We start from the raw sequence: 25,494 nt of genomic DNA, 5'->3' as shown, positions 1-25,494 counted from the left end.
GCCATGCATATACCTAGATTCTCATTCTTGTTAAATTTCTTCAAATAATACATTTTTATTAATCTGTTTAAGTTTCTTGAAAATGGTTGCATAATTTATTTTGAAAGTAAAATGGTTTGAATTTAATTGTAGAAGTAGCTATATGCAAAGCTAATGCACTTGGATCCCAAAATTAGTACCGAGACAATCTGTGTCTCTGTTCCCAATTGAGCAAATACAGCCATCTCATGGCAACCTTTAAAACTTTAGACACAAGATCCCAAGGCACAGTGGCCATATTTCCAAACACAACTTGGAGACAAACAGCTTGATTTCATAATTAACTCATCAAAATAAGGAAAATCTGAAAATGGCAGCTAGCTTGTCCCTAGGGTATTCTGAAGGGCATGAATAAAATAAATGTGAACCATTTCATTAGGGTATCTGAATCTATCTGGATCTTTGCTGAGGAAGTAAACAGGGTAAAAAATGTGAAAAGAAATAGCACATTCTCTCTTAACTTTTCATTGATTTGGGAATTAGTTACTTAGATCAAATAAATATCTTTATGGCATATAAATTAGGTGGCACTTAGGAGTTGTGATGAATATTTTTCTAATAAATTTCTTGTATTTAGATAAAATTTTTCATGATTTGAGTTAATAATGAAAGATACACTAATTAAATACTTTGTTCATTAGCAGATTCTTCACCGACTGAGCTGAGGGAAGCCCAATGTATTTTACATTTTTTTTTTTTACATTTGCCATGTCTTCTGAAGTTTTCTGATACACTTTAACACCTTTTCAATGTAACTCTTTATTCCATGTCACACATTTCTCTTATACACCTCCTCTTTCCTTTATGTACTAAACTTGTTAATACAACCTGAACAAATAAGAATTAATGTCATATCTCTACAGGCTCCTAAATATGCATCTCTAATATTTCAATCTTTAATTCTATAAAATACATTATTACTAATATTTCAAGCACTTAATAAAAATGTATAGTTGAATGTAAATTGAATGTTAGTATTTTTCCTTTTGTCAAAATTGACAAGGAGAAATTTTAGGATTTGTAAACTATTGCTAAAATTGGAATTCTATAGTTTTATTCAGTAGACTGATCACTGATAGCCATGCCTTATATCAAATATCTCTTAGACTGAGACATAAGAAATCAAATCAAGGAGTGAATAAATGCCAACAGGAAAAATGAACAACCGTTAGAGTGAATATTGTTTCAATATTTATATGGTTATTTCATTTCATTGGCAATCACAGAGTATTGGTTGAAGTCTGCATCAATATTGAAATGGAGAAATAATAATAAGTCTAAATGAATTAATTACCACTTGTTTAGTAAACAAAATCTTTCAAAGATGAAGTTCTTGGGTAAGCGATAAAATGAAATAGAAATACCCTGCTATACATAGAAGAATACATTCAGATGTTTCTATCATTGACAAGAATAACAACTCTTTAAGGGAAGGAAGGGGTTGTAACTTAAAATAGTTTATATTTTTAAGACTGTTTCATATCATAAATATATGTTACCTTCTAAAAAACTTAGTTGTTTTGAGGGTACTTCAATTTGTGTGTTCACTTAACAGAGCTTCTCACAGCGGGGCTTCTTAAATCAGTGATTCCTTGAAGGGTCTAAGGGTCTAGTCACCTCCTTAAAAGTAGAGGGTCATAACTGATAAGCATTTTAGATCCAGGTTGGCCAATAGGTTTAGCTCATATGTTGAATCCAATCAATACATAATGGCTGTCCAAGATGATGCATTAGGAAAGACTCTGATGATGATTTCCTTAGGATGTTTACCCATGGGACAGGAAAAGAGATTTACTTCATGAATACAGTGAATTTCTTATTTTCTTAACTCCATTAATACTTCATCAGATGCAGTGAAACTGGGAGTAAATGCATTAGCCAAACTCATCTTGTGACTATTTCCCACCTGCATTTCACTCTTTTTTTTTTTTTCCCTCCCTCATCTCCTGTTGACTTTCAGGTGGTTACAATGACTAGACATATCAAAGTAAGAGCAACTTAACAGAAATGCTTCCATGGCTTAGCACCGATCTTGCCTTTTCTGAAATACTAATTCTTACTAATTTGTAGATAAAAACATTGCTATAATTGGTAGCAGATTTGATGGTTGTCTTTGAAACATTATTGCTACTCTGCAATTTATACTGTTTTGTATCAGCCACATATTGTGAATGGGATTGACTTCAGTTTCAACTGAAAGAAAGATTATTCTAAGCTAATCAGGGTAACTTTAAACCTTTTTCCATTGTGATCAGTTTATGTAAACCTGGCCTAATCCAGTCAGCATATTAATTACCCTATTCACAAGTATAAGATCAATTTAGAATAATAAGATTTTCCCCTCCACCACCACCCCAAAGCTTTCTAGAAAGTAGCATCATTGCTGTCCTGAAAAAGTCACCAGAAAAGAAATCTTCTCCTACTCTGACAGAATTATGAATAGATATGATACTAAAAACTGCTATCAGGATTATTGTATCATGGCTAAACCCTTTGACTGTGTGGACCATAACAAGCTGTGGAAAATTCTTAAAAAGCTGGGAGTATAAGACCACCTTACCTATCTCCTGAGAAACCTGTATGCAGGTCAAGAAGCAATTGTTAGAACCAGACATGGAATAACAGACTGGTTTAAAATTGGGAAAGGAGTATGTCAAGGCTGTATATTGTCACCTTGCTTATTTACCTTATATGCAGAGTACATTATATGAAATGCTGGGCTGGATGAAGCACAAGCTGGAATCAACATTGCTGGGAGAAATATCAATAACCTCAGATATTCAGATGATACCACTCTTGTAACAGAAAGTAAAGAGGAACTAAAGAGCCCCTTGATGAATGTGAAAGAGGAGATTGTGAAAAAGATGACTTAAAACCCATCATTCAAAAATCAAAGATCATGGCATCTGGTCCCATCACTTCATGGCAAATAGGGAGAAAATGGAAACAATGACAGACTTTATTTTCTTGGGCTCCAAAATCACTGTAGGCAGTGACTGCAGCCATGAAATTAAAAGACACATACTCCTTGGAAGAAAATCTATCACAAACCTAGATAGTGTGTTAAAAAGAGAGACATTACTTTGCCAACCAAGGTCCATATAGTCAAAGCTATGGTTTTTACAGTGGTCATGTACAGATGTGACAGCTGGACCATAAAGAAGGCTGAGTGCCAAAGAATTGATGCCTTTGAACTGTGGTGCTGGAGAAGAATCTTGAGAATCCCTTGAACAGCAAGGAGATCAAACCAGTCAGTCCTAAAGGAAATCAACCTTGAATATTCACTGGAAGGATTGATGTTGAAGCTGAAGCTCTAATACTTTGGCCACCTGATGCAAAGAACTGACTCATTGGAAAAGACTCTGATGCTGGGGAAGATAGAAGGCAGGAGGAGAAAGAGATGACAGGGGATGAGATGATTGGATGGCATCACCAACTCAATGGACATGAGTTTGAGAAAACTTTTGGAGATAGTGAAGGACATGGAAGCCTGGCATACTGCTGTCCATGGCGTTGCAAAGATTAGGACATGACTTAGTGGCTGAACAACAAGAACTCCACTGGTAAGAAGTACAGTGTAGAGAAGGACAGAGCTGAGAGGATAAGAGATAAGTAGATCTGTTTTCCACCTGAAGAATGCCTCTCCTAGACGTTTCAATTGCATGAAAAAAATAGAATTATTTTATTTTTATTAAACATTTACACATGGGTATTTATTAATAGTAAATGAAAACTTTCTGATATGTACCTTTTTAAGTTTTGATGCAAATATCTTTAAAACGGATTACCCTCTCTCCTGTTTTCTTTAAAGTCAGTAAATATATAGATCACAATTCTGTTTATTGATAACTCAGGAACATAATTGTGATCGTTCATTATTATTTTATTTTTGAATACAGAAATATGACTAATTGAACCTCCACTAGGCTCACTAGAACCACTAGAACCTCCACACCTCAAGGCCACTGTAATTTCAAATGTAATAAGTCCTGAATCTTGATTTTTTAATTGAAATATTAAGTCAAAGTAAACATTGTTATCTATCACAATTCCCTTCAAACAAATATTGTTTGATTCCTTTAAATCTAATTCTTTGCTCAGTTACTGAAATTCAATTCAATGTCATAAAAATTTTCGTACTTGTGGAATACATTCATTCTATCCTAAAATACCAGTTACTATGAACTCTTTAAGACAGTTGTTGGATAACTGAAATTATGACTCTACTAGGTGGTAAAAAAAGATAGCTATTTTTGACATTTTCTATATCACACCAACAGCAGAAGAATTTACAGGTGCAAAGATTATTTTTTTTTTAGAAATACAGCAGATATTCAGGTTTCCCTGGAGAAGAGGGTATACATACATACATATGTAATTCACTGTTTTCTAAGGAATAATATTGAGAGAAATTAGCACTGAGAGACTGTATCATTGATAAATTAATACCACATTGTATGTGTGTGTGATGTGTGTCTGTGCACACACGTGTGCAGGCATAAGGGGATCTTTTATTATAGTCACCCAAAGGGGCAGTGGGTATTGTCCCCATAACATTTCAATATCATGAACAAAGTTCATTATAACAGACTCCAGTACACTGCCCAGAATCTTCTTGCTTCTTGTGTTATATTAGATATTTTTTTAATAAATGATCATTGCTTAGGGATTTTAACTTTTTTATTATACAGAGTCTCTGTGTCAATAGCACTTTTTGGAAGGACATTTGACCTGTCTACCGGGGCTGATTTGTTGTGCATCAACTACTCTGCCCTTTGCCTCTTAATTCTACAGTCCTCTGAAAATGATGTTATCCGAGAATGGTATGACAAGACAAAGAACCTCTTATTAAAAGTGAGGAAAAATGCAGAAATTAACATTAAAATTCACTATCTACATATTAACAGATTTCTGAAATAAGAAGGGCTTGTGTTTAAACCATACAACATTAAGTTATCACCAAAAAAGTTACTTTTAGGCTACTGCTTCTGGAAATCTATTAGCTCATGAATACAACATGTCTCCAGTATTGCAGGACACTTCCTAAAGTTGGCTCACTGCCTTTAAAAGACTCATAGTATGCAGGTGATCACAGTGCTTCCTATTCTGACTTATATTAATAGCGTATTTATATTCTGTAACAAATATATGCCAAAATCAGTTTTATGTATATATATATATATATATATATATATACACTCAGAGAATAGCAGTTTTTCCAGTTATTTCTATCTTCATATGCAGTAATAACTTCTAATATGTTGGAGCAGAATACTTACACTTTGATGAATAACTTCTTTTTAAAAAAGGAGTCAAATTTTGACAAGTTTATATTGTGTAATAATTTGCTTTGGAGTAATAAAAGTGAAAAAGAAAAACATAATAAATATAAGGCATGACTTTAGAAACTATAATATTTGCACAGTATAATGGAAAACGATAAACCAAATCTCTCTAGGCAAGAGGAAATATAGACAGTACACTCTCCAACTTTAGTAAATGAAGGTATTGAGTTTAATTACACATTTATGAAGAAAATACACACCTGTAATATTTCCCATTCAAAGTATAAGAAGTTGGTTCAATATCACATCATCTCCCTTGAGTAGGTCTAACCAGAATTCTTTGTTAGAAAGTACAATCTCTGCATTGAAAATACTTATTTGGTATATTTTCTGGTTTAGCTCATGGCATAAACACATAGAGTATAGATCTCTATGGAGACATTTGGCATCCAGTAACAATAATTTTATATAGCAGAAAAAAAAAATTCCAGAGTTTTTGAAGATAAAAACAAAAGCTTTAAATATGCAGTTTCAAAATAACCTCAGATATACACATAAACAGGATTAAAGAATATCATTTTGTTTGTTCTACTAAATAGGATACAATAATCTCATATTTTATCCAAATAATGTATCAAAACATTAGAGGTACTTGGAAGACAATCAGATTTGCTCATTTGGATTGGAAATCATAGCCAGGTTTTCTAAGCATTTAAAGAACTATACCAGAAATTCTATTAGCTCATGAATACAACATGCCTTTGAAATTCAAGAAAATGAATAAAAAATATTTGGTCTCATCCTTTTCCTCTTACTTTATACACAACTATGGAGCTATATTTTTAAGCTAGAGCTGAGAATTATATCTCAAGAGAAATAAAATCATTCTGTATTTTAGTTTGCCTCTATATTCTTTAGTTACAAGTAGGGTTTTTTAAGTTTTTAGCTACCATGCTATAAGAATCAATATTATAACAACTGGTACAACTATACTTTAATAATGACTTTTAAAGATACCTGTAGATTCATATTTTCAAATCTTGTTTTTAAAATTAAACCATGGAATGTTTCAGGCAAGAACAATGGAGTGGGTTGCCATTCCATTCTCCAGGGTGTCTTCCCATCCCAGGGATAGAACCTGTGTCTCCAGTATTGCAGGTGGATTCTTTGCCTGCTAAGTCATCTGGGAAGGCCCCGTTAGCAGACTATGACTCCATTAATCAAAGCGATTCTGGTTAATCATTTCTAAATGAAGATAAACAGTCAAATGTAATTAATATTAACAGAAATGGTTAAAATTTTGAATTATTTAAATATTTTTTATCACTGAGGAAACAACCATTAGCCTTTATGCACATGACTGCAAAACTGAGCTTAAATTCATAGCTCTAAGTAAGGGCAAATGCAACTATATTGATAGAATATAAACTATAAGAATTATTGCCTTAATTTTTAGGATTTACACAAAAACTGCCTTACTCTGCAATACAATCTCACTATGAAACTTTCTCTATATATATAATGGAAATAAATATTATATGACTCCTACTGTTTTCTCTCGGGACATTGTCCAAATAATTTTAGTAAAAGATTCTATTTTGACATCAATAAAAAAAGAAGAAATGTATATCCATTTAAGAATATTTTGAAACCATATACTACTAATAATATATTAATATTACATAATGTATACTAATTAAGAATAAAAGAACTTCTTGTTTTTTTACTTAAATAAGGTGGGAAAAACAATGAAAGAATAAGCTGATATTTCTGGAGGAAGCTCATAAGCAGAATTAGGTCATTTGCTGGTTTCCATGGTACTACATGTATAAAGTATTTTTCTGTTTTGTTGGATGCTCAGAGGTTTTAAAATATAACATGGAAAATTTAGGGTTCCAGAAGAAAAGCACTATTAATTCAATAATATTATAGGTAGTACATTTTCTCTGACACTCAAATGCTCTATATTCACATTTGATTTTAAAGCTCTTGTCTTGTAAACATAGCTATAGTGTTTTTGTCTTGTTTAAAATACAAGCCATCATTCATCATTTATTGAATATCTATTATGGCAAAATTTTAGCAATAAAATGATAACAAAATATATTAAATCCCCAAATATATAAAATAAATGTGCTTTGTCGCTCAATCATGTCTGATTCTTTGTGACACCATGGACCGTAGCCTGGCAGGCTCCTCTGTCCATGGGATTCTCCAAGCAAGAATTGGAGTGGGTTGCCATTTCCTAGAGGGTATTATATCAAGTAAAAGTAGATCAAAGTAAGGGATATCAAGATGTGTGGAGCTTTTTATGGAACCTATTTGTGGATAATAGGAGAGAACAGAGGAGCAGGCATAAATGAAGTGAAAAACAATTTTAAATGTCCAAATAATTGATTCAAAAGTTATAGTGAATGAGGAAATATATTTCTTCTCCAGTAAAAGAAAAAAAAAATTGTGGTAAAAATACACAACATGAAATTTACCATCTTAACTGCTTTTAGATGTATAGTTCAGTGGTATTAAATATATTCATGATGTATAATCTATCCATCTCCATATTTCTTTTCATGTTTTGAAACTGAAACTCTATATCCAATTAAATAGTAACTTCCACTCCATCTCCCCTCTTGCTTCTGAAAAACCATTCTGCCTTCTGTTTCTCTGATTACGATGTCTTCTAGGAGTCTCATGTAAGTGGAATCATACAGTATTTTTCTTTTTGTGACTGACTTATTTTACTTAACATAGTGCCCTCAAGGTTTATTCATGTTGTAACAAATGTCAGAGTTTCCTATCTTTTAGAAGTTGAATAATATTCTATTGTATGTACACACCACAGGTTTCTTATCCATTCATCTGTCTATGGGCACTTAGGTCGATTCCATATTTAATTAATTTGAATAATGCTATTGATACTGTCAATAAGGAGTAAACAAATATCTTTTTAAGATGCCACTTTCAATTCCTTGAGGTATATACCCGGAAGTGGAACTGGTGGATCACGTAGTAACTCTATTTTTAAATTTTTGAGTTTTCCACAGCAGTACTACTATTTGGCATTGCCACCAATAGTTCGCAGGGGTTCTGATTACTCCAGATCCTCACCAACACTTGTTATTTTCTGCTTTGTTTTGTCTCTTGATGTTAGCCATTTTAATGGGTGCAAGGTGGTGGGTGGATATGCTTTTGAACATTTCTTCCTTCTTATAGTATTGTCTCCCTGTAGATTCCATGAAACATTCTACCTTGGATCATTAGTCCTCTCCATTTTGCAGTTGGTCCTCATTATGAGTACCGTCTGGGTAACACCACCTGAATCATAAGTGATGATCAAAATGTTCCATAACATATGCTACTCAATGCCGTAGTCACTAGCCATATGTAATCACTAAACATGAGGATTGTGGTTAATGAGATGGAAAAAACAAAACCCTAATCTAATATGATTTATTTTAATTAAATTTAAATCAACCTGTGACTAGTGGTGATTATATCAGATAATGCATTTCTAGATCCTAATTCTTTCTGAACTCAAACCTCACATGTCCCACTGCTTCCTTTGAATGTCTTATAGCATCCAATATTCCACATATCCAACATCAAACTCATTATCACTTTTTTCAGGCCAGCCCACAGTTTAATTAGTTCCATAACACTAACTTTGTCCAAGATAGAACTATTCAAAGGATCCTTTACTATTCATTCTGCTTCATGTTTCATATCTAGTAAATCATGTATCCTGTCATTTAGTCTTAGAAATGACTTTCAAATCTACCTTCTGTTTTCTAAAATACATAACATCATTTCTCACATATTACTAACAACAACCAGCTCTTTAAAGAACTCTTGGGGGAAATTCATTGATATTAAGATAAAATTGGGATTCTTAAATTCCTCAAACATCAATTCTCTGGTGAATTCTTCAAATCTCTTGTGCTGTGCCTAATCACTCAGTCATGTCTGACTCTTTGCGATCCCATGGACTGTAGCCTGTGAGGTTCCTCTGTCCATCAGGATTCTACAAGCAAGAACACTGGAGTGGGTTGCCATTCACTCCCCTCCAGGTGATTATCCCAACCCAGGGATCAAATTCAGGTCTCCTGCATTGCAGGCGGATTCTTTCCTCTCTGAGCCATCAGGGAAGCCCGAGTCTTTTAGCCAGAGGTAAAATCACTTAGAGGTAAAAGCATCATCCTCCCCTCTCCCATTCTTTGTCCATATTACTATCATATTGTTTAGTAATTATATTGAAATATTTTGCTTACCTTGGACCCATTCCTGTATGTAAATTGTTTTGTATTTTAAGTGTTTTGCTACATCCTTGGCTTATAATAAGCTACAATTAATAGAATGCTTAGATAACTAATAGCATTTTATCAGCTATGTTAAAGATTTAGAAATATAATGAGAAAATTCCTAAGTGTAGAAGGAGAAATAAGCCTATTTCAAAAGATAAATCCATGGTGATTTTTATTCATTTATTTAAAGATTAAGCAGCTAAGATTTATATTGGCATTTCATTTATGTTTAGTCTCTGGAAGAATTAGTTTGGCTTCTATGATAAATTAAAAAAAACAAATGCTATTTTTAAGGTAATTATAGAGGATAAGAAAAACATCTTCAACATTGATGTACGATGTGTCCCCTCGGCGGGTTTTATACTGTACCCTTGACTGTTGCTGAAGCCATGATAAATTATATATTTTGGCATCAATAGTGAGCCCCATTTATTATTTTCCTAGGTTTTATGCTTTATAACAAAAAGAAAAATTCCAAGATAAATTCAAACTTGTAAAACACTTCTTTTTTTAAAAAAGAACTACAGGATACATTGGAAAACCAGGATTCAACTCACAACTCGCATCCCATGTATAAGTGTCATTTATTTATTATTTGTCTTAATTCAAAAAAGCACCAATGATAAATTAGTAACTTTTTAATACTTAGAAATTTTAATTTAATTTGACATAAATTATATTTGTGAAAAGAAAGGTCTAGAGTGCAGTTAATCTGGAAAAAAATAACAGATTGTATTACATGAATATTTGTATAAGATGTATTTATTGTATTTATTTAACTAGATAACATTAAATACATGGCTGTGTTATAGTGGTGTGTATCAAGTTAAAATTTCCGCTGGGAGAATAAGGACTAGTATCTTCAATATTTCCATTACTTCTGATTTCTTGAAAATGGTTTAGTAGTGATATAATATCAATAATAGCGGTGCTTTATCATTTTACAAAGCGTTCCTCAGATTTCATATTATTTCCATAATTGGCAGTAACAGAATTTATACCTATCTGTATCTTTTTTGTTAAAAATCCAGTGCTATTATAATAATACACTACTATGTGAAATAGCAGTATACCGAACATGTGATATACTCTGTGATAATACCACTATTATCGCTACTAAAACAAAATATTCTAAAGACCTCAACCCTTCACAAATGAAATTTTATACTCCATTTGTACACATTAACTTATTAATATATTCTCAGCATTTAATTAATTAATTTAGTTATATATTTTCATGTCTAATTTATTGTTTATTTTCATATTTAAAGGAAAAGCTAGATGAAAAAAATTCAGGTAAGGGACTACGTAGAAGACATTAACACTATTATTTATTAACATCAATAATTATACTCAATTATATATGTATTGCATTTCCAGAGAAATGTACACACCATCTTTTCAGTTTCACAGAATCCTAGTGAGGAAATCATTATGAGTATACTTCTTTTTGATGTAGAAAATAAAGTTCTACTAAATAACATAAATTGGGAACCAAGGCAGAATTAAAATCCATATTTCCTAGTTTTGTGCTCTAGTCAATCCCTCTATATTTGTACTTTCATTTTGTTGTTGATCAAAGAAAATATGATTTTTTTAAAAAGTACCTATAAATGCTTTGTTTTATGGCTCTACAAGTTCTTATAATGGTGAGGTAAGACTGAACTTCTGAAGCACAATTCTTCCCTTGGCCTATGTCTACACCACCAGTGGTTACCACAGGTAATAGTGGCTGAGGAAACAGTGTCAATGTTAGGTAAATATGTGTGGTCCCTAAAAAAGTGTCACAGAACACTGATTCTGCACTTTAAGTAGGTTTTAATTTTTCATAGACTTTTTTTCACCATCCATCTAACGGGTTAATCATTAGCGTGCACAAGAAATACATTTTAAAATACCTGTAGAACAGGTACCATGTCTGTGTATAAATTTCTGTCTTCACTCAACTAGTCTCTCATTCTCTGTTTCATTCTAGGTACTGATCTCATATTTATATGCTCCGGCCATGCTCTATGCTTGCCTACTCCCTTCCTCACCCAGTCATTCTTGCTTCCTAACATTCTCTCAGGAAGTGAAGGGTGGCTGAGATCTCACATGACAATAATCAATGCGTGTTTTTACATCTAAAATCTAAACCTTAGAATTTTCTATCACTGGGGATTTCACATGTTAGAAGTGAAATCATCTCATTATATATCTGATATCAATACAGTCTCAAATTTCCCTTTTTATAAAAGTTTATGAATTTCCTGATGCAGAGAAAAGCAGAAAAAATGGAGAAAATATTATTGTTTCATTGCCCTAAAAATCCTCTAATGCTTTACTTAAAAATAAGTAAATAAACTTAGGCTCTAAGTACCCATAACATTTGAACAAATATACACATACCTATAAACACATACACACCTCCTCACCCAAATATATATAGATATATATATATTTACATAGATATACATATATATATATATATATATATATAACAGATATGTATTTTTCTTTCTCCCTTTGCATATCAGGAATAAAGGTAAGATTTTTTTTTTTTACAGGTAAGATTTTAAATGCTAAGGACTTATTATTTGGGGGCCCCTTCTATCTTACTGTATCCAAGTAACAATGAATGATTGGATGATGGATATATTCAAAACTAACACAAGGAACTAGATCAAACTAGTAAGGAAATAATTATAAATGTAGTTAAATTTAGAAATCTTGAGCTTAGGAGAATTTTACGTAAAGTGTGGTCAAAATTTTACTTATTTTAAAAGTTCAGAAAAAAATAAATGCACACATCTTTTAAATGCCAGGGTACCTAGAATTTAGTTTTGGTATTCTGAATTCATTCTATTGCCACTCGTTGAGTCCAGTTGTTATACCACAATTCCTCTTTCTAAAGCATAAAAAGAGCCTTGTAAAATTTCACTAAGAAGATGTAAGAATGACTCAATATTTTATCTAAGCATATATAAATATAGATTATTTTAAGCATACTGAAATATCAATATTCTGTTCAAACTCTATCTCCCAAAGGCAGGCTATAATTGGTTAAATCAATAGTTGGTAAATGCAAAAATTCACATGATGTTATATGTTCTCGGAACATTAGACTTATTTGTTCCACACTGTAGAATTTAATTTTCTTCATTCTATAAACTCAAAGTCAAGTATTTACCATAAACATGTATATAAGCATCATAGAAGAGAATCCATTAGTATAAATGCATCTAACTTTTTATTTAAGTAAAAGGGTCATTTTTTTCTGCAACAACGAAGTATCAAAATGAACAATGCACCTTAAATATTGGAACAAATCTTTGAAGATATAGAAATTCAAAGACTCATTTTGTATTATCCTTAATCTGAGGTAAAGGAAGTATACTTGAGAATATACCACAAGTCTAGTTTCAGATTAAGAATTTTATTAAGAATCTATTTTGGTAGTATATATAAAATGAGATACTACTCAACCATACAGAAAGAATAAAATTTTGCTATTTGCATCAACATGGCTGGACTTGTAGGACATTGTGCTAAGTGACATACATCAGACAGGAAAAGATGAACACTATATATCATTTATATGTGGAATTGAAAAAATACTCCATGCTAGTGAATTCAAAAAAGAAGTTAACTCACAGATATAGAGAACAAACTAGTGATTACCAGTGGGGAGAAGGAACTGGGAAGGTGGATAAAAGGGCAGGGAAGTACAAGATACAAACTTTAATGTATAAAATAAGCTACAAGGATGTATTGTATAACACAAGGAATATAACCCATATTTTATAACAACTATAAATAGAGTAAAATCATTAAAATTTTGAATTACTATTGTATACATATAACTTACATAATACTGCATCAACTATACCTCAATTAGAAAAAGAATTGATTTTTTAATATAATCATCAGTTATTGGCCTGTTTGATCTTGATAGAATTGCTTATCTTTACTCCATAGTAAAATAATAGGAGATACTTAAAATCCTTTCTAGTATACTCTAAAAATGAATATATATAGATTTCTCTTGAATGGCTATTTTCCTTTCCTCCATTTGCTAACTGAAAGAACAAAACTTCAACTTTTTCATGAATACATTCCTCTCTTACCTTGGTAATGGTCTCATGAAGATTGAAAAAAGGATCCATTTCTTCAATTTTTGTTGCATGTTTAGGAAAAAGAGCCTCAGAGAGAAAACTTGGACCCTGTGGAAAACCAGAAAATAAGCATTATAAACTCTTCATTGATTTTGTTTTTCAAGTGCTTACTGGATTTTCTTTAAAGCTACAAAAAGACTGTAAATTGTGTCAAGGTTTCTGTTGACTGTTGAGTTTCATTCTACTGATCTAATTAATCATGAGATATTCATAAACTAAAATAAGCAGATTCTATAACTCAACATTATTCGTATTTATCAAAGGATGTTTTCTTTCTCAGAAAATATCATTATTTGCATTTCATAAAAAGGGGTGGGGGAGGAATTGCAAAACTTATTACAGAGTAAGATACCTTGACTGCAAAACCATATCTGAAACCCCTTTCAGATATGGTTTTGCAATTTAATTCTTTAAGCAAGCATTAAATTCTATGCTTAAAGGCTAGTAGAACAGAATGCTTTTGAATGAAACAAAGTCTTGGCAATGAGGTGCATAATATTATAAATATTGCAAAACTTCAAAACTATAGTAAGATATATTTTAGAGAGAATGAACTCATGAGGTTATGCGTTGCTGATAACGTATAACATGTTGTATGAGACACTTAGAGTTAAGATGGTTGAAATAAATCAAGATACTGTATTAATTATTTTGTACTTGCAGGTATAGACAAAATTCAGATTGCAAGAAGTCATACGGGGCTGATAGTCCATTATGGTCTGAATATTTATTGCCCTCCCCCCAATTCATATGCTGAAATACTAATCTCCAAAGTAATGGTATTAGGAGGTGGGGCCTTAAGGATGTGATTAGATCATGAGGGTTCTCTTCTCATAATTGGGATTAGTGTCCGTATAAAAGAGACCTCACAGAGCTCCTTAGTCCTTTATATGAGATAAAACAAGAATTCTGCCACCTGGCAGAGGGCCTTTACTGACCATCAGTTCAGTTCAGTTCAGTCACTCAGTTGTGTCCGACTCTTTGTGACCACATGGACTTCAGCAAGCCAGGACTTCCTATACATCAACAACTCCCAGAGTTTACTTGAACTCTTGTCCATTGAGTCGGTGATGCCATCCAACCATCTCATCTTCTGTCATCCCCTTCTTCTGCCCTCAATCTTTCCTTGCATCAGGGTCTTTACAAATGAGTCAGCTCTTCACATTAGATGGCCAAAATATTGGAGTTTCAGCTTCAACATCAGTCTTTCCAATGAACAGTCAGGAATGATCTCCTTTAGGATGGACTGGATGGATGTCCTTGCAGTCCAAGGGACTCTCAAGAGTCTTCTCCAACACCACAGTTCAAAAGCATCAATTCTTTGGTGCAAAGCTTTCTTTATAGTCCAACTCTCACATCCATACTTGACTACTAGAAAAAACATAGCCTTGACTAGACAGACCTTTGTTGACAAAGTAATGTCTCTGCTTTTTAATATGCTGTCTAGGTTGGTCATAACTTTCCTTCCAAGGAGTAAGTGTCTTTTAATTTCATGGCTGCAATCACCATCTGCAGTGATTTTGGAGCCCCAAAAAATAAAGTCTGACACTGTTTCCACTGTTTCCCCATCTATTTGCTATGAAGTGATGGGACCAGATGCTATGATCTTAGTTTTCTGAATGTTGAGCTTTAAGCCAACTTTTTCACTCTCCGCTTTCACTTTCATCAAGAGGCTCTTTAGTTCTTCCTCACTTTCTGCCACAAGGGTGGTGCCATCTGCCTATCTGAGGTTATTGATATTTCTCCCAGCAATCTTGATTCCAGCTTGTGCTTCATCCAGCCCAGTGTTTCTCATGATGTTCTATGCATATAAGTTAAATAAGCAGGGTGGCAATATACAGCCTTGAGGTACTCCTTTCCTGAGTTGGAACCAGTCTGTTGTTCCATGTCCAGTTCTAACTGTTGCTTCCTGACCTGCATACAGCTTTCTCAAGAGGCAGGTCAGGTACTCTGGTATTCCCATCTCTAAGAATTTTCCACAGTTTGTGGTGATCCACATAGTCAAAGTCTTTGGCATAGTCAATGAAGCAGAAATAAATATTTTTCTGAAACTTTCTTGCTTTTTTGATGATCCAACAGATGTTGGCAATTTGACCTCTGGTTTCTCTGCCTTTTCTAAAACCAGGTTGAAAATCTGGTTGTTCATGGTTCACGTATTGTTGAAGCCTGGCTTGGAAAATTTTGAACATTACTTTACTAGGGTGTGAGATGAGCGCAATTGTGCCATAGTTTGAGCATTATTTGACGTTACCTTTCTTAGGGATTGGAATAAAAACTGACCTTTTCCAGTCCTGTGTCCACTGCTGAGCTTTCCAAATTTGCTGGCATATTGAGTGCAGCACTTTCACAGCATCATCTTTTAGGATTTGAAATAGTTCAACTGGAATTCCAACATCTCCACTAGCTTTGTTCATAGTGATACTACCCAACCATGCTGGCACTCTAATCTTGAACTTCCAGCCTCCAGAATTTAAGAAATAAATTTCTGTTGTTTATAAGCCACTCAGTCTCTGATACTTTGTTATAGCAGCTGAAATTGTTATAGCAGCTAAGACACTACCTCAATGCTCTTGTAGTTATTAACATTGTAAGTATATTATGAAATTATTATTATCTACATATAAGTTTTATTTGAAAACCTGAAGTAACTATAGTTACTTGTCTAGAAAAAATATGTCTTAGGACAGGATATAAGTACTTATGGAGATGATAGAAAAAAGCAAGATGGTAAATAGGTAAGTTTTTGAAATTTTATCATGGGAATGAGATTAAATCTAGTCTATACCAACAATGACCACACAGGGTAACAAATTTTATCTGAATTCTGTTAAAACTATTTATTAGGTCAATCCAGCAGTAGAACAAATTACTTTGGAATCTATCAATGGTGGGAAAGAAAGTTAGGATGATATAGTTGATAGACTTGGAAACCATACAGATGAGAAGCGAAACCAACATAATTAAAAGTCTCCATATGTTAAATAATTCTGTGATCAAGCATATTCTTCACTCCTTATTTTGAACAATACTATGCTTTTTTTTTAAGTTATTTAGTTGTTTGCTCTAGCATACATGCATTTTTGGATTAGACCATGAATCAATCAATAAGAGTTTACCTATCAAGACTAATAGCTTATTTATCAAAACTTGTCTATGTTCCTCTCCTCATTTTGCTTGCCATTCTAAAACTAATTTTAGAAACTGCCCAGTTCCAACCAGCACTCCACTTTTTAAGACCTGCCATAAAACCACACAACTGAGGCTTACAATAAATCATAAATGCTCTCTCCTAACCTCCCCCCCCATTCTAAGAGACTACTAAGATTCTCTGTTATGGGTTGAATAACTCATATGTTGAAGTCCTAGCCTTTAGTACCTCAGAACATGGTCTGATTGGGAAATAAGTCATTGCATATATAATTAAATTAGAATGAGGTTATATTGAAGTAAAGTGGGTCCCTACCACAATATGATTAGTGTCTTTATATAGAAAAGGAAATTTAGAGACAAATTTGTAGACAGGGAGTGAGCCATGTGAACATGAAGGCAGAGATTGGAGCTATGTGTCTACAAGCCAAAGAAATACAAAGAGTGTCCCAAAAGCACCAGAAGCTAAGCAAGAGACTTGGAACCGATTCTCTGTCACAGACTTCAGAAGAAACTAACTCTGATAAAACCTTGAACTGTCAAGACAATATATTTATGTTGTTTAAGTCACTCAATCTCTAATGCTTTATTATTCAGGCCTAGGAAACCAATAAACTCAGTAAAGGTGGTATTCTTCTTTACTACAATAAGTATAATACATTTAATTTTGTCTGTCAATTGGGTTTTGTTTTGGTATTTTGGGCAGTCAATATAGAATCAGGTTAAAATTTTGATTTGCCATAGTTCTATGGCATCTTAATCTCTAAAGGATTAGTTACAGAGGCTAAGAAATTTTGGAGATTTACATACTTCACAGAGATGTTGTGAACAGTCAAAGCCTGCTAATAGGAAACACTATGTTAATGGCATTGATGACATTGCTAAAAACAATACATATCATAATAATAATGATGAGAGTGGTAATGATGTGGTAGTGATTATGGTAGGATGCTGAACTAAAGGAAATCCAAAGACTCTATGATCCTCAGAGAAAGTGTACAATTTGCATGGAGATATCTTTGAATTGATTTTAGTGAAAGTATGACATGGACAATTTGTGGCATTCATTGTCATTTAATAATTTAACTTGAAGTCCTTAAAAAGTTTGCCCCAAGAGTAGTTGTAAATAAACTTCTTAAATTAATTTTATCTTATTAGTATATTTAAGACTTCATAAATAGCACAAAATTAAAATACCAGCAAGCCTCAAACTGAATGATCCCATAAGAATATAAATTGGGAATTATAATTAATTAGGTTTTATTGAACTTTCAATTATTCAAAAGCAGAACATATTGATTTAAATCATCCATATATGTCTTATTCTCTAATATAACTCCCTTCTCTATCTTGTTCCTTCACCTGCCTCTTGCATATGATTCATATCATTCTTTCTTTCTAGTGCATTTTTTAAATCATTTAAAAAAATATGCTTCTAACACTTACTATATGTCAAGTACTACACTAAATACAGAATATAGTCCTTAACCTCATGGAGTTTAATTTAATGGGATTTGAGTCCATAATAGATCAAACATCACTGTCTGAAAATATTAAGACCCTACCATTCTTTTTCATGTATATATGAATGTAATAATCATCATTTATGAACAAGTTTTTGCATATCCTGACATAAAAAAGTAATGAAAAGATTTTTTAAAACAGGATATATTCATTGTGAAAGTTTTCCCTGCTATCACATTAACTGTGAGTGATGGCTGTTTGATAGTAGCTCCCGTCTGTTGATGAAGAGAGGGAAGTAAAACACCCTTAACCATTTAGAGAGCACTTCTGTTTAGAAAAATTCATTGATAGACTGAAACGAAGAAGTAAACCAAGATATGCAAAACTTACTTGTGTAGGTATGGAGATCATAGTAAAAATACTACATAAGAAGGGATAGTGATAAGAAAAGGCTATCCAGGATCTCGTTTGAAATTCAATTCTTCTCCCCAGTCTCTAACTTAAACGTCCTTTCTGTAACATTTAACAATATTCAACATACCTTCCTTCTTTCAACTCTTTTCCCTAAAGTCCATGATTTGACTCTGCTATTTCTCTATGTATAATTTTCTACCTATAACTGGATTCTCTTTTCATTTTTGAGCCTTTAATGTTTCTAGGTGGTCTGTATAGTCTTCTATTTTCATAGACTACCTAGGTGGTTTGGTCTACTTTCCTGGCTTCAACAACCAATCTCAGATTGATAGTTCCCAAAACTTTAGCTAAATTCTTGCTTTTAGCTCATCATTTTTTTCTGCAAGATCTTTCAGACTCATCAACTCATAGTCCAAATCATGAGCATATGTTCCTCCACTGTCACCTTCATTTCTTATCTCGGATAATAGCATAATACCCACATTTTGCCCAAATGTGAAATTGTATGCTATACCCAATTCCAATTTGTTTCACCCTTAGTACCTCAGAACTACACTAGCCAATTTCCTTCTAATCCATAGGTGTAGACAATTCTCTATAATTTCTTATTTGCTGCCATAATACAGTTACTTAATACTTCCACCCAAACTATGGTCCTTATTGTCTGTAGATGCAAGTCCAAATTCATTAGTATATTTCACAACCTATCTTCTTTCATCTTTAAACAAGTCTTTCTTTCCCTTAAGCTCATTTGCATGATTTCCATACAGCTGCTGGTTAAGTCACAGCAGTTGATTTATCCAACCTTAAATCTATCCTTACCTTCACTATCTCTGTCCCATTGTGCCATTTCTTCAGCCTGGAGTGTTTTTTCTTTCTTTTTCTTTATCTGTTTATCAGGCTTCTTTCTATAATTGTTTTTCTTGATCCTTGAAAACCCATCAGAATTCATATTTTTTCCTGTCATCTTTTCCTATCATTTTGTATTTGATTTTTACTTATCATTTATTATATTTTTGTTATAGTTCTGTTTTTATCACTATGACACAAACCTTTTAAGACTAGAGATTCTCTTCTTATTAAAATAGTCTAAAACTGTCAGGCAAACTTGAGTAATTAATCTCTCAGAAATTTCCTCTACAAAGTTGAAATGTAAATATATTTGCCCTCCTAATCTGAGAAAGTTCATGTCAGGATCAAGCAAAATAACAAATCATATAAATACTCAGTAAGGAGAAAAGGACTACACTAATACTGGATGGTTTTTTATTTTTATCATGCTTGCCAGGAATTGCTTTTCTATATAACCAAGAGTCAGGGTTTTGAAATTTAAACTACTAAAATTTTGCATTTGCATACTAAATAGCATCACTGACTCATTCCACATGAATTTGAGCAAACTCTGGGAGAGAGTGAAGGACAAAGGAGCCTGGTGTACTGCAGTCCATGGTGTTGCAAAGAATCGGACATGCTTTAGTGACTGAACAACAACAACATACACACATTCCCTCCTTGTTGAGCCTTCCTCCCGTGACCTCATTCCAGCTCTCTAGGCCATCACAGAGTCCGGAGCTGAGCTCCCTCTGTTACACGGCAGATTCCCACTAGTTATCTATTTTACACATGGTAGTATATGCCAATGTTACTCTCTTAACTCATCCCCCACCCTGCTTCTCCAGCAGTGTCCACAAGTTCATTCTCCTCGTCTGTGTCTCTATTTCTGCCATGCAAATAGGTTCAGCAGTAGCACTGAGATTTTTGCTGACATTAAACAAGATGCACAGCCCAATGCCTGGCACACGGTGAAACAAAAGAGCCATTCTTTCCAGCCTCTTCTCTCTTAATATTCTCATGACCAGATTTCCCTTTCTTGTTTCCTTCCCTTTATGAAGATAGTGAAGGACAAAGGAGCCTGGCATACTGTAGTCCATGGGGTCATGAGCTGGACATAAATTAATGACTCAACAACAACAACACCAAAACAACAAAAATGTGAAACTTCTCTTTTAAAGTCTACAGTTGCTAAAGTTTGAAAACCATTTCTGTAGCTGATAGGAAATCCCTGGAGGGTTTTGTAGAGAGTAAGTGATATTTTCTTTTTTTTTTTTTAATTATTTTTTATTTATTTATTTATTAGTTGGAGGCTAATTACTTCACAACATTTCAGTGGGTTTTATCATACATTGATATGAATCAGCCATAGATTTACACGTATTCCCCATCCCGATCCCCCCTCCCACCTCCCTCTCCACCCGATTCCTCTGGGTCTTCCCAGTGCACCAGGCCCGAGCACTTGTCTCATGCATCCCACCTGGGCTGGTGATCTGTTTCACCCTTGATAATATACATGCTGTTCTTTTGAAACGTCCCACCCTCACCTTCTCCCACAGAGTTCAAAAGTCTGTTCTGTATTTCTGTGTCTCTTTTTCTGTTTTGCATATAGGGTTATCGTTACCATCTTTCTAAATTCCATATATATGTGTTAGTATGCTGTAATGTTCTTTATCTTTCTGGCTTACTTCACTCTGTATAAGGGGCTCCAGTTTCATCCATCTCATTAGAACTGATTCAAATGAATTCTTTTTAACGGCTGAGTAATATTCCATGGTGTATATGTACCACAGCTTCCTTATCCATTCATCTGCTGATGGGCATCTAGGTTGCTTCCATGTCCTGGCTATTATAAACAGTGCTGTGATGAACACTGGGGTGCACGTGTCTCTTTCAGATCTGGTTTCCTCAGTGTGTATGCCCAGGAGTGGGATTGCTGGGTCATATGGCAGTTCTATTTCCAGTTTTTTAAGGAATCTCCACACTGTTTTCCATAGTGGCTGTACTAGTTTGCATTCCCACCAACAGTGTAAGAGGGTTCCCTTTTCTCCACACCCTCTCCAGTATTTATTGCTTGTAGACTTTTGGATAGCAGCCATCCTGACTGGCGTGTGATGGTACCTCATTGTGGTTTTGATTTGCATTTCTCTAATAATGAGTGATGTTGAGCATCTTTTCATGTGTTTGTTAGCCATCTGTATGTCTTCTTTGGAGAAATGTCTGTTTAGTTCTTTGGCCCATTTTTTGATTGGGTCATTTATTTTTCTGGAATTGAGCTGCAGGAGTTGCTTGTATATTTTTGAGATTAATCCTTTGTTTCTTCATTTGCTATTATTTTCTCCCAATCTGAGGGCTGTCTTTTCACCTTACTTATAGTTTCCTTTGTAGTGCAAAAGCTTTTAAGTTTCATTAGGTCCCATTTGTTTAGTTTTGCTTTTATTTCCAATATTCTGGGAGGTGGGTCATAGAGGATCTTGCTGTGATTTATGTCGGAGAGTGTTTTGCCTATGTTCTCCTCTAGGAGTTTTATAGTTTCTGGTCTTACATTTAGATCTTTAATCCATTTTGAGTTTATTTTTGTGAGAGTAAGTGATATTTTCAAGTGTGCACTCAGGATAGGGATACACTGATACATATGTGGGGGATACATTTAAGAGAGAAATTGTGGAAACAGGGAGTACAGACAGAAGGCTATTGCAGTAATAAAGTGAGAAAGAGTCAGAGGTTAAGCCAGGACAGTGGAAAGAGAAATAGAGAGGAATAGATATGTTTGATAAATGTTTGAGATAAAATTGGTAATACTTTTCAGTTAATTGGATTAGAAACCTTAAAAAGGAGTCAAGATTGCAAGTATTTCTAGATTTGATAAAATGAGTGACAAACATTGGAGGTGATGTGTTTGTGGATATCCATATGATGTTACCCAGTAAACGAGTGATTGTATCATTCAAGACCAATTTGGTTCAAGATTAAATTGTGAACTAAAGATGATAATACTTTGAGAAGCATGTACATGGTAATTAAAATGTAAAGTGGACCACATGTAGCCTTAGAAGTATACTGAGTGTAGCCACAGATATCTGAATGACAATTGACATTGATTATCAGTGGCATCTCTGAATGACATTGATATTTAAGTGGTGGAAGAATAAAAAGACGACCCATGAAGACATTATAGATGGAATCATCACAGAAATGTAAAGATAACCATGTGAGTGTGAGTTCATGGGAGTCAAAAAGATAAAGACTGCTTAGGAAGTAACAATCTATTATCAATGCTTCAAAGGAAGTGAAGAAATACAGTTAGATAAAAATTATTAACTGGAAATAGAATTTCAGAGACTCCTGGTGTTCTTTGGTGGTGGTGGCATGGTGGGTTTCTCTGTGGATTCATGAACACAGGAGACAATGCAATCAGTTGAGAGAATAAATTTCAGAAGAAAAAAGAGGAATTATCAGTTATGAACTAACTACATTATTCTCTCTGGAAAATAAAATTAGACTGGAAAGTTGGAAAAACTGACCAGTAACTCTAGAGAGTAAACAAATCAAGGAAAAGTGTATTTGTTGTGTTTTAGACATGACTAAAGATATATTTTTAATTTAAGAGAAAGCATGCAGAAGATAGAGATTTTTTAAAATGCCAGAAAATATTGGGGAAATAAACAGATCACAGTCTTAAAGGAAAGGAATTCAAAGCTCCCTAAAATTACCCAGAAATTAGAATTGTTAGTATATAGCCATTGGTTTAAAAAAAAGATGAAACGAGGGCAGGTTATATATACATAGTGGAAGACAATGTTAGCATGCAGACAGACGTGAAGAAAATTAAAAAAAAACAAACTCAAATTTTATGTATAATTCAATTTTAACCTGAATTGAATTGACTAAATTTTAACTCACTACCATGCCAAAATATACCCTCTGCATTTTTATCCAGAAACAGCCATTTAAAATACTTAGTCCATGTAGATTTAGTGGGTGTTGAACTAGACAAAATCATTGTGCACACACTTTAAAATATATATATATATATATATATATATATATAGTTGGCAGTTAATAAGCATGACCTGGAATGAAAAAGATAGAATCAGCACTTTCTGTATAGAAGCACCCTATACATAACCACCTAATTTAATCCACACACTTACCTTTAAGGTAGAAACTAGTGTTACTCTCTCTTTACAAGTGGAATGGACAACCAGTACACTTCAGACATTAGCACAAGATTGTACCATACATAAATGGTAGAGCTAGATTTGAACCCATGTTTCTCTGACTCCATAGCCCACACTTCCATTCCTATGCCACACACTTCCTCCTCATTGCCAAAGTTCTTCCAGTCTAAGGTTCTGTGCGTTTGCACTTAAGTAAGAAAAGTTGTTTCCCTCACTTCTTGTTCCAATTTACTCCAAGTTCTAGTCTACTCTGTAAGCAGCATAAACACTATGCACAGTTTAAAGGATATAATCAAAGACTCCCTGCTTAAACTAAATAAAGTTGATTCTAAAAAGTCCTATGTGCACCTTACTCATTGCAATATTCTCTTTTCTGCAATCAGATAATATACACATCAATACTTAAATTTAATATATGAAATTAAAACACTCGCTAGCTTTGAATGGCACTGACATTTAAACATTCATAACATGCTGGGCTGACAAAAAAGGTAATTAGAGCCATAATTTTTGAAATATAGCATTCACATCACTATTCAAAGTAAAACAGACCTGAGATAATGCATAGTCTAAATAGAAGTGTAACAATCCAAAGGTCAAACGTGGAACATCGGGACACTATTTTTTTAATTCATTTTTTTTTTCATTTCAATTATTTTTTCAAGTCCTTAGATGGTCCATAGCATTGGCTTTATTGAAATTATTCCAGGCACCTTCATAGTTCTATTCATATTGATTTAGCATCCTAATTTGAGACTTGAATCAGACATTAGCAATCTTAATTCAACCCAAATATAAAAAGCGAAACTTGGAAAATTCAAGTGATTAAATAATTTTTACAAAGTCACAAAATATCTATTACAAAACCAACACTAAAATTTGGCTCCGTGTGTTTTGCAAACATTTTGCTTTGCTTGAAAAGTACTTTTGAATGGGGATGATAATTGTAACACGAGTCTTAAAATGTGAATTTTTTCATTTAATTCATATTTATTTTTGAAGTTCTTATATGTCAACAAAATACTTTTATGGGACCTGGTTTTCATATTTTAGACTTTCTTCAAGCTCACCTGCTTTACATATTTTGCCTCCTTTCCTCTCTTAATCATTAAATGTGTGCCTATCTTACCTTTTAATTAATACATACTATGAATCATGCACAAGCTGGAATCAAGATTGCTGGGATAAATATCAATAACCTCAGATATGCAGATGACACCACCCTTATGGCAGAGAGTGAAGAGGAACTAAAAAGCCTCTTGATGAAAGCGAAAGAGGAGAGTGAAAAAGTTGGCTTAAAGCGCAACATTCAGAAAACTAAGATCATGGCATCTGGTCCCATCACTTCATGGGAAACAGATGGGGAGAAAGTGGAAACAGTGGCTGACTTTATTTTTTTGAGCTCCAAAATCACTGCAGATGTTGATTGCAGCCATGAAATTAAAAGACGCTTACTTCTTGGAAGGAAAGTTATGACCAACCTAAATAGCATATTGAAAAGCAGAGACATTACTTTTCCAACAAAGGTCCATCTGGTCCAGGCTATGGTTTTTCCAGTGGTCATGTATGGATATAAGAGTTGGACTGTAAAGAAAGTTGAGTGCCGAAAAATTGATGCTTTTGAACTGTGGTGTTGGAGAAGACTCTTGAAATTCCCTTGGACTACAAGGAGATCCAA

The 25,494-nt window shown here is 33.5% G+C and overlaps 1 protein-coding gene across 11 annotated transcripts in view; it reads right to left on the bottom strand.

Annotated features, from left to right (window-relative positions):
• NAALADL2 (N-acetylated alpha-linked acidic dipeptidase like 2) overlaps positions 1–25,494 on the bottom strand; it is a 1,498,179-nt gene that overhangs the window by 216,023 nt on the left and 1,256,662 nt on the right. For 10 of the 11 annotated variants that reach the window (XM_061168361.1, XM_061168362.1, XM_061168363.1 and 7 more), the window contains one exon: positions 13,732–13,827. In XM_061168361.1, the coding sequence (XP_061024344.1) occupies positions 13,732–13,827 (96 nt within the window). Of the gene's footprint in view, positions 1–5,862; positions 6,570–13,731; positions 13,828–25,494 lie in introns of those variants that run through there. The other variant, XM_061168369.1, reaches the window with a different exon arrangement.

The sequence above is a fragment of the Dama dama genome, chromosome 19 (genome assembly GCF_033118175.1).
Source record: "Dama dama isolate Ldn47 chromosome 19, ASM3311817v1, whole genome shotgun sequence".
In the NCBI taxonomy this organism is placed as follows: domain Eukaryota; kingdom Metazoa; phylum Chordata; class Mammalia; order Artiodactyla; family Cervidae; genus Dama; species Dama dama.
Note: the sequence above shows the minus strand (reverse complement) of the source record. Positions and strands in the feature narration are given on the sequence as shown.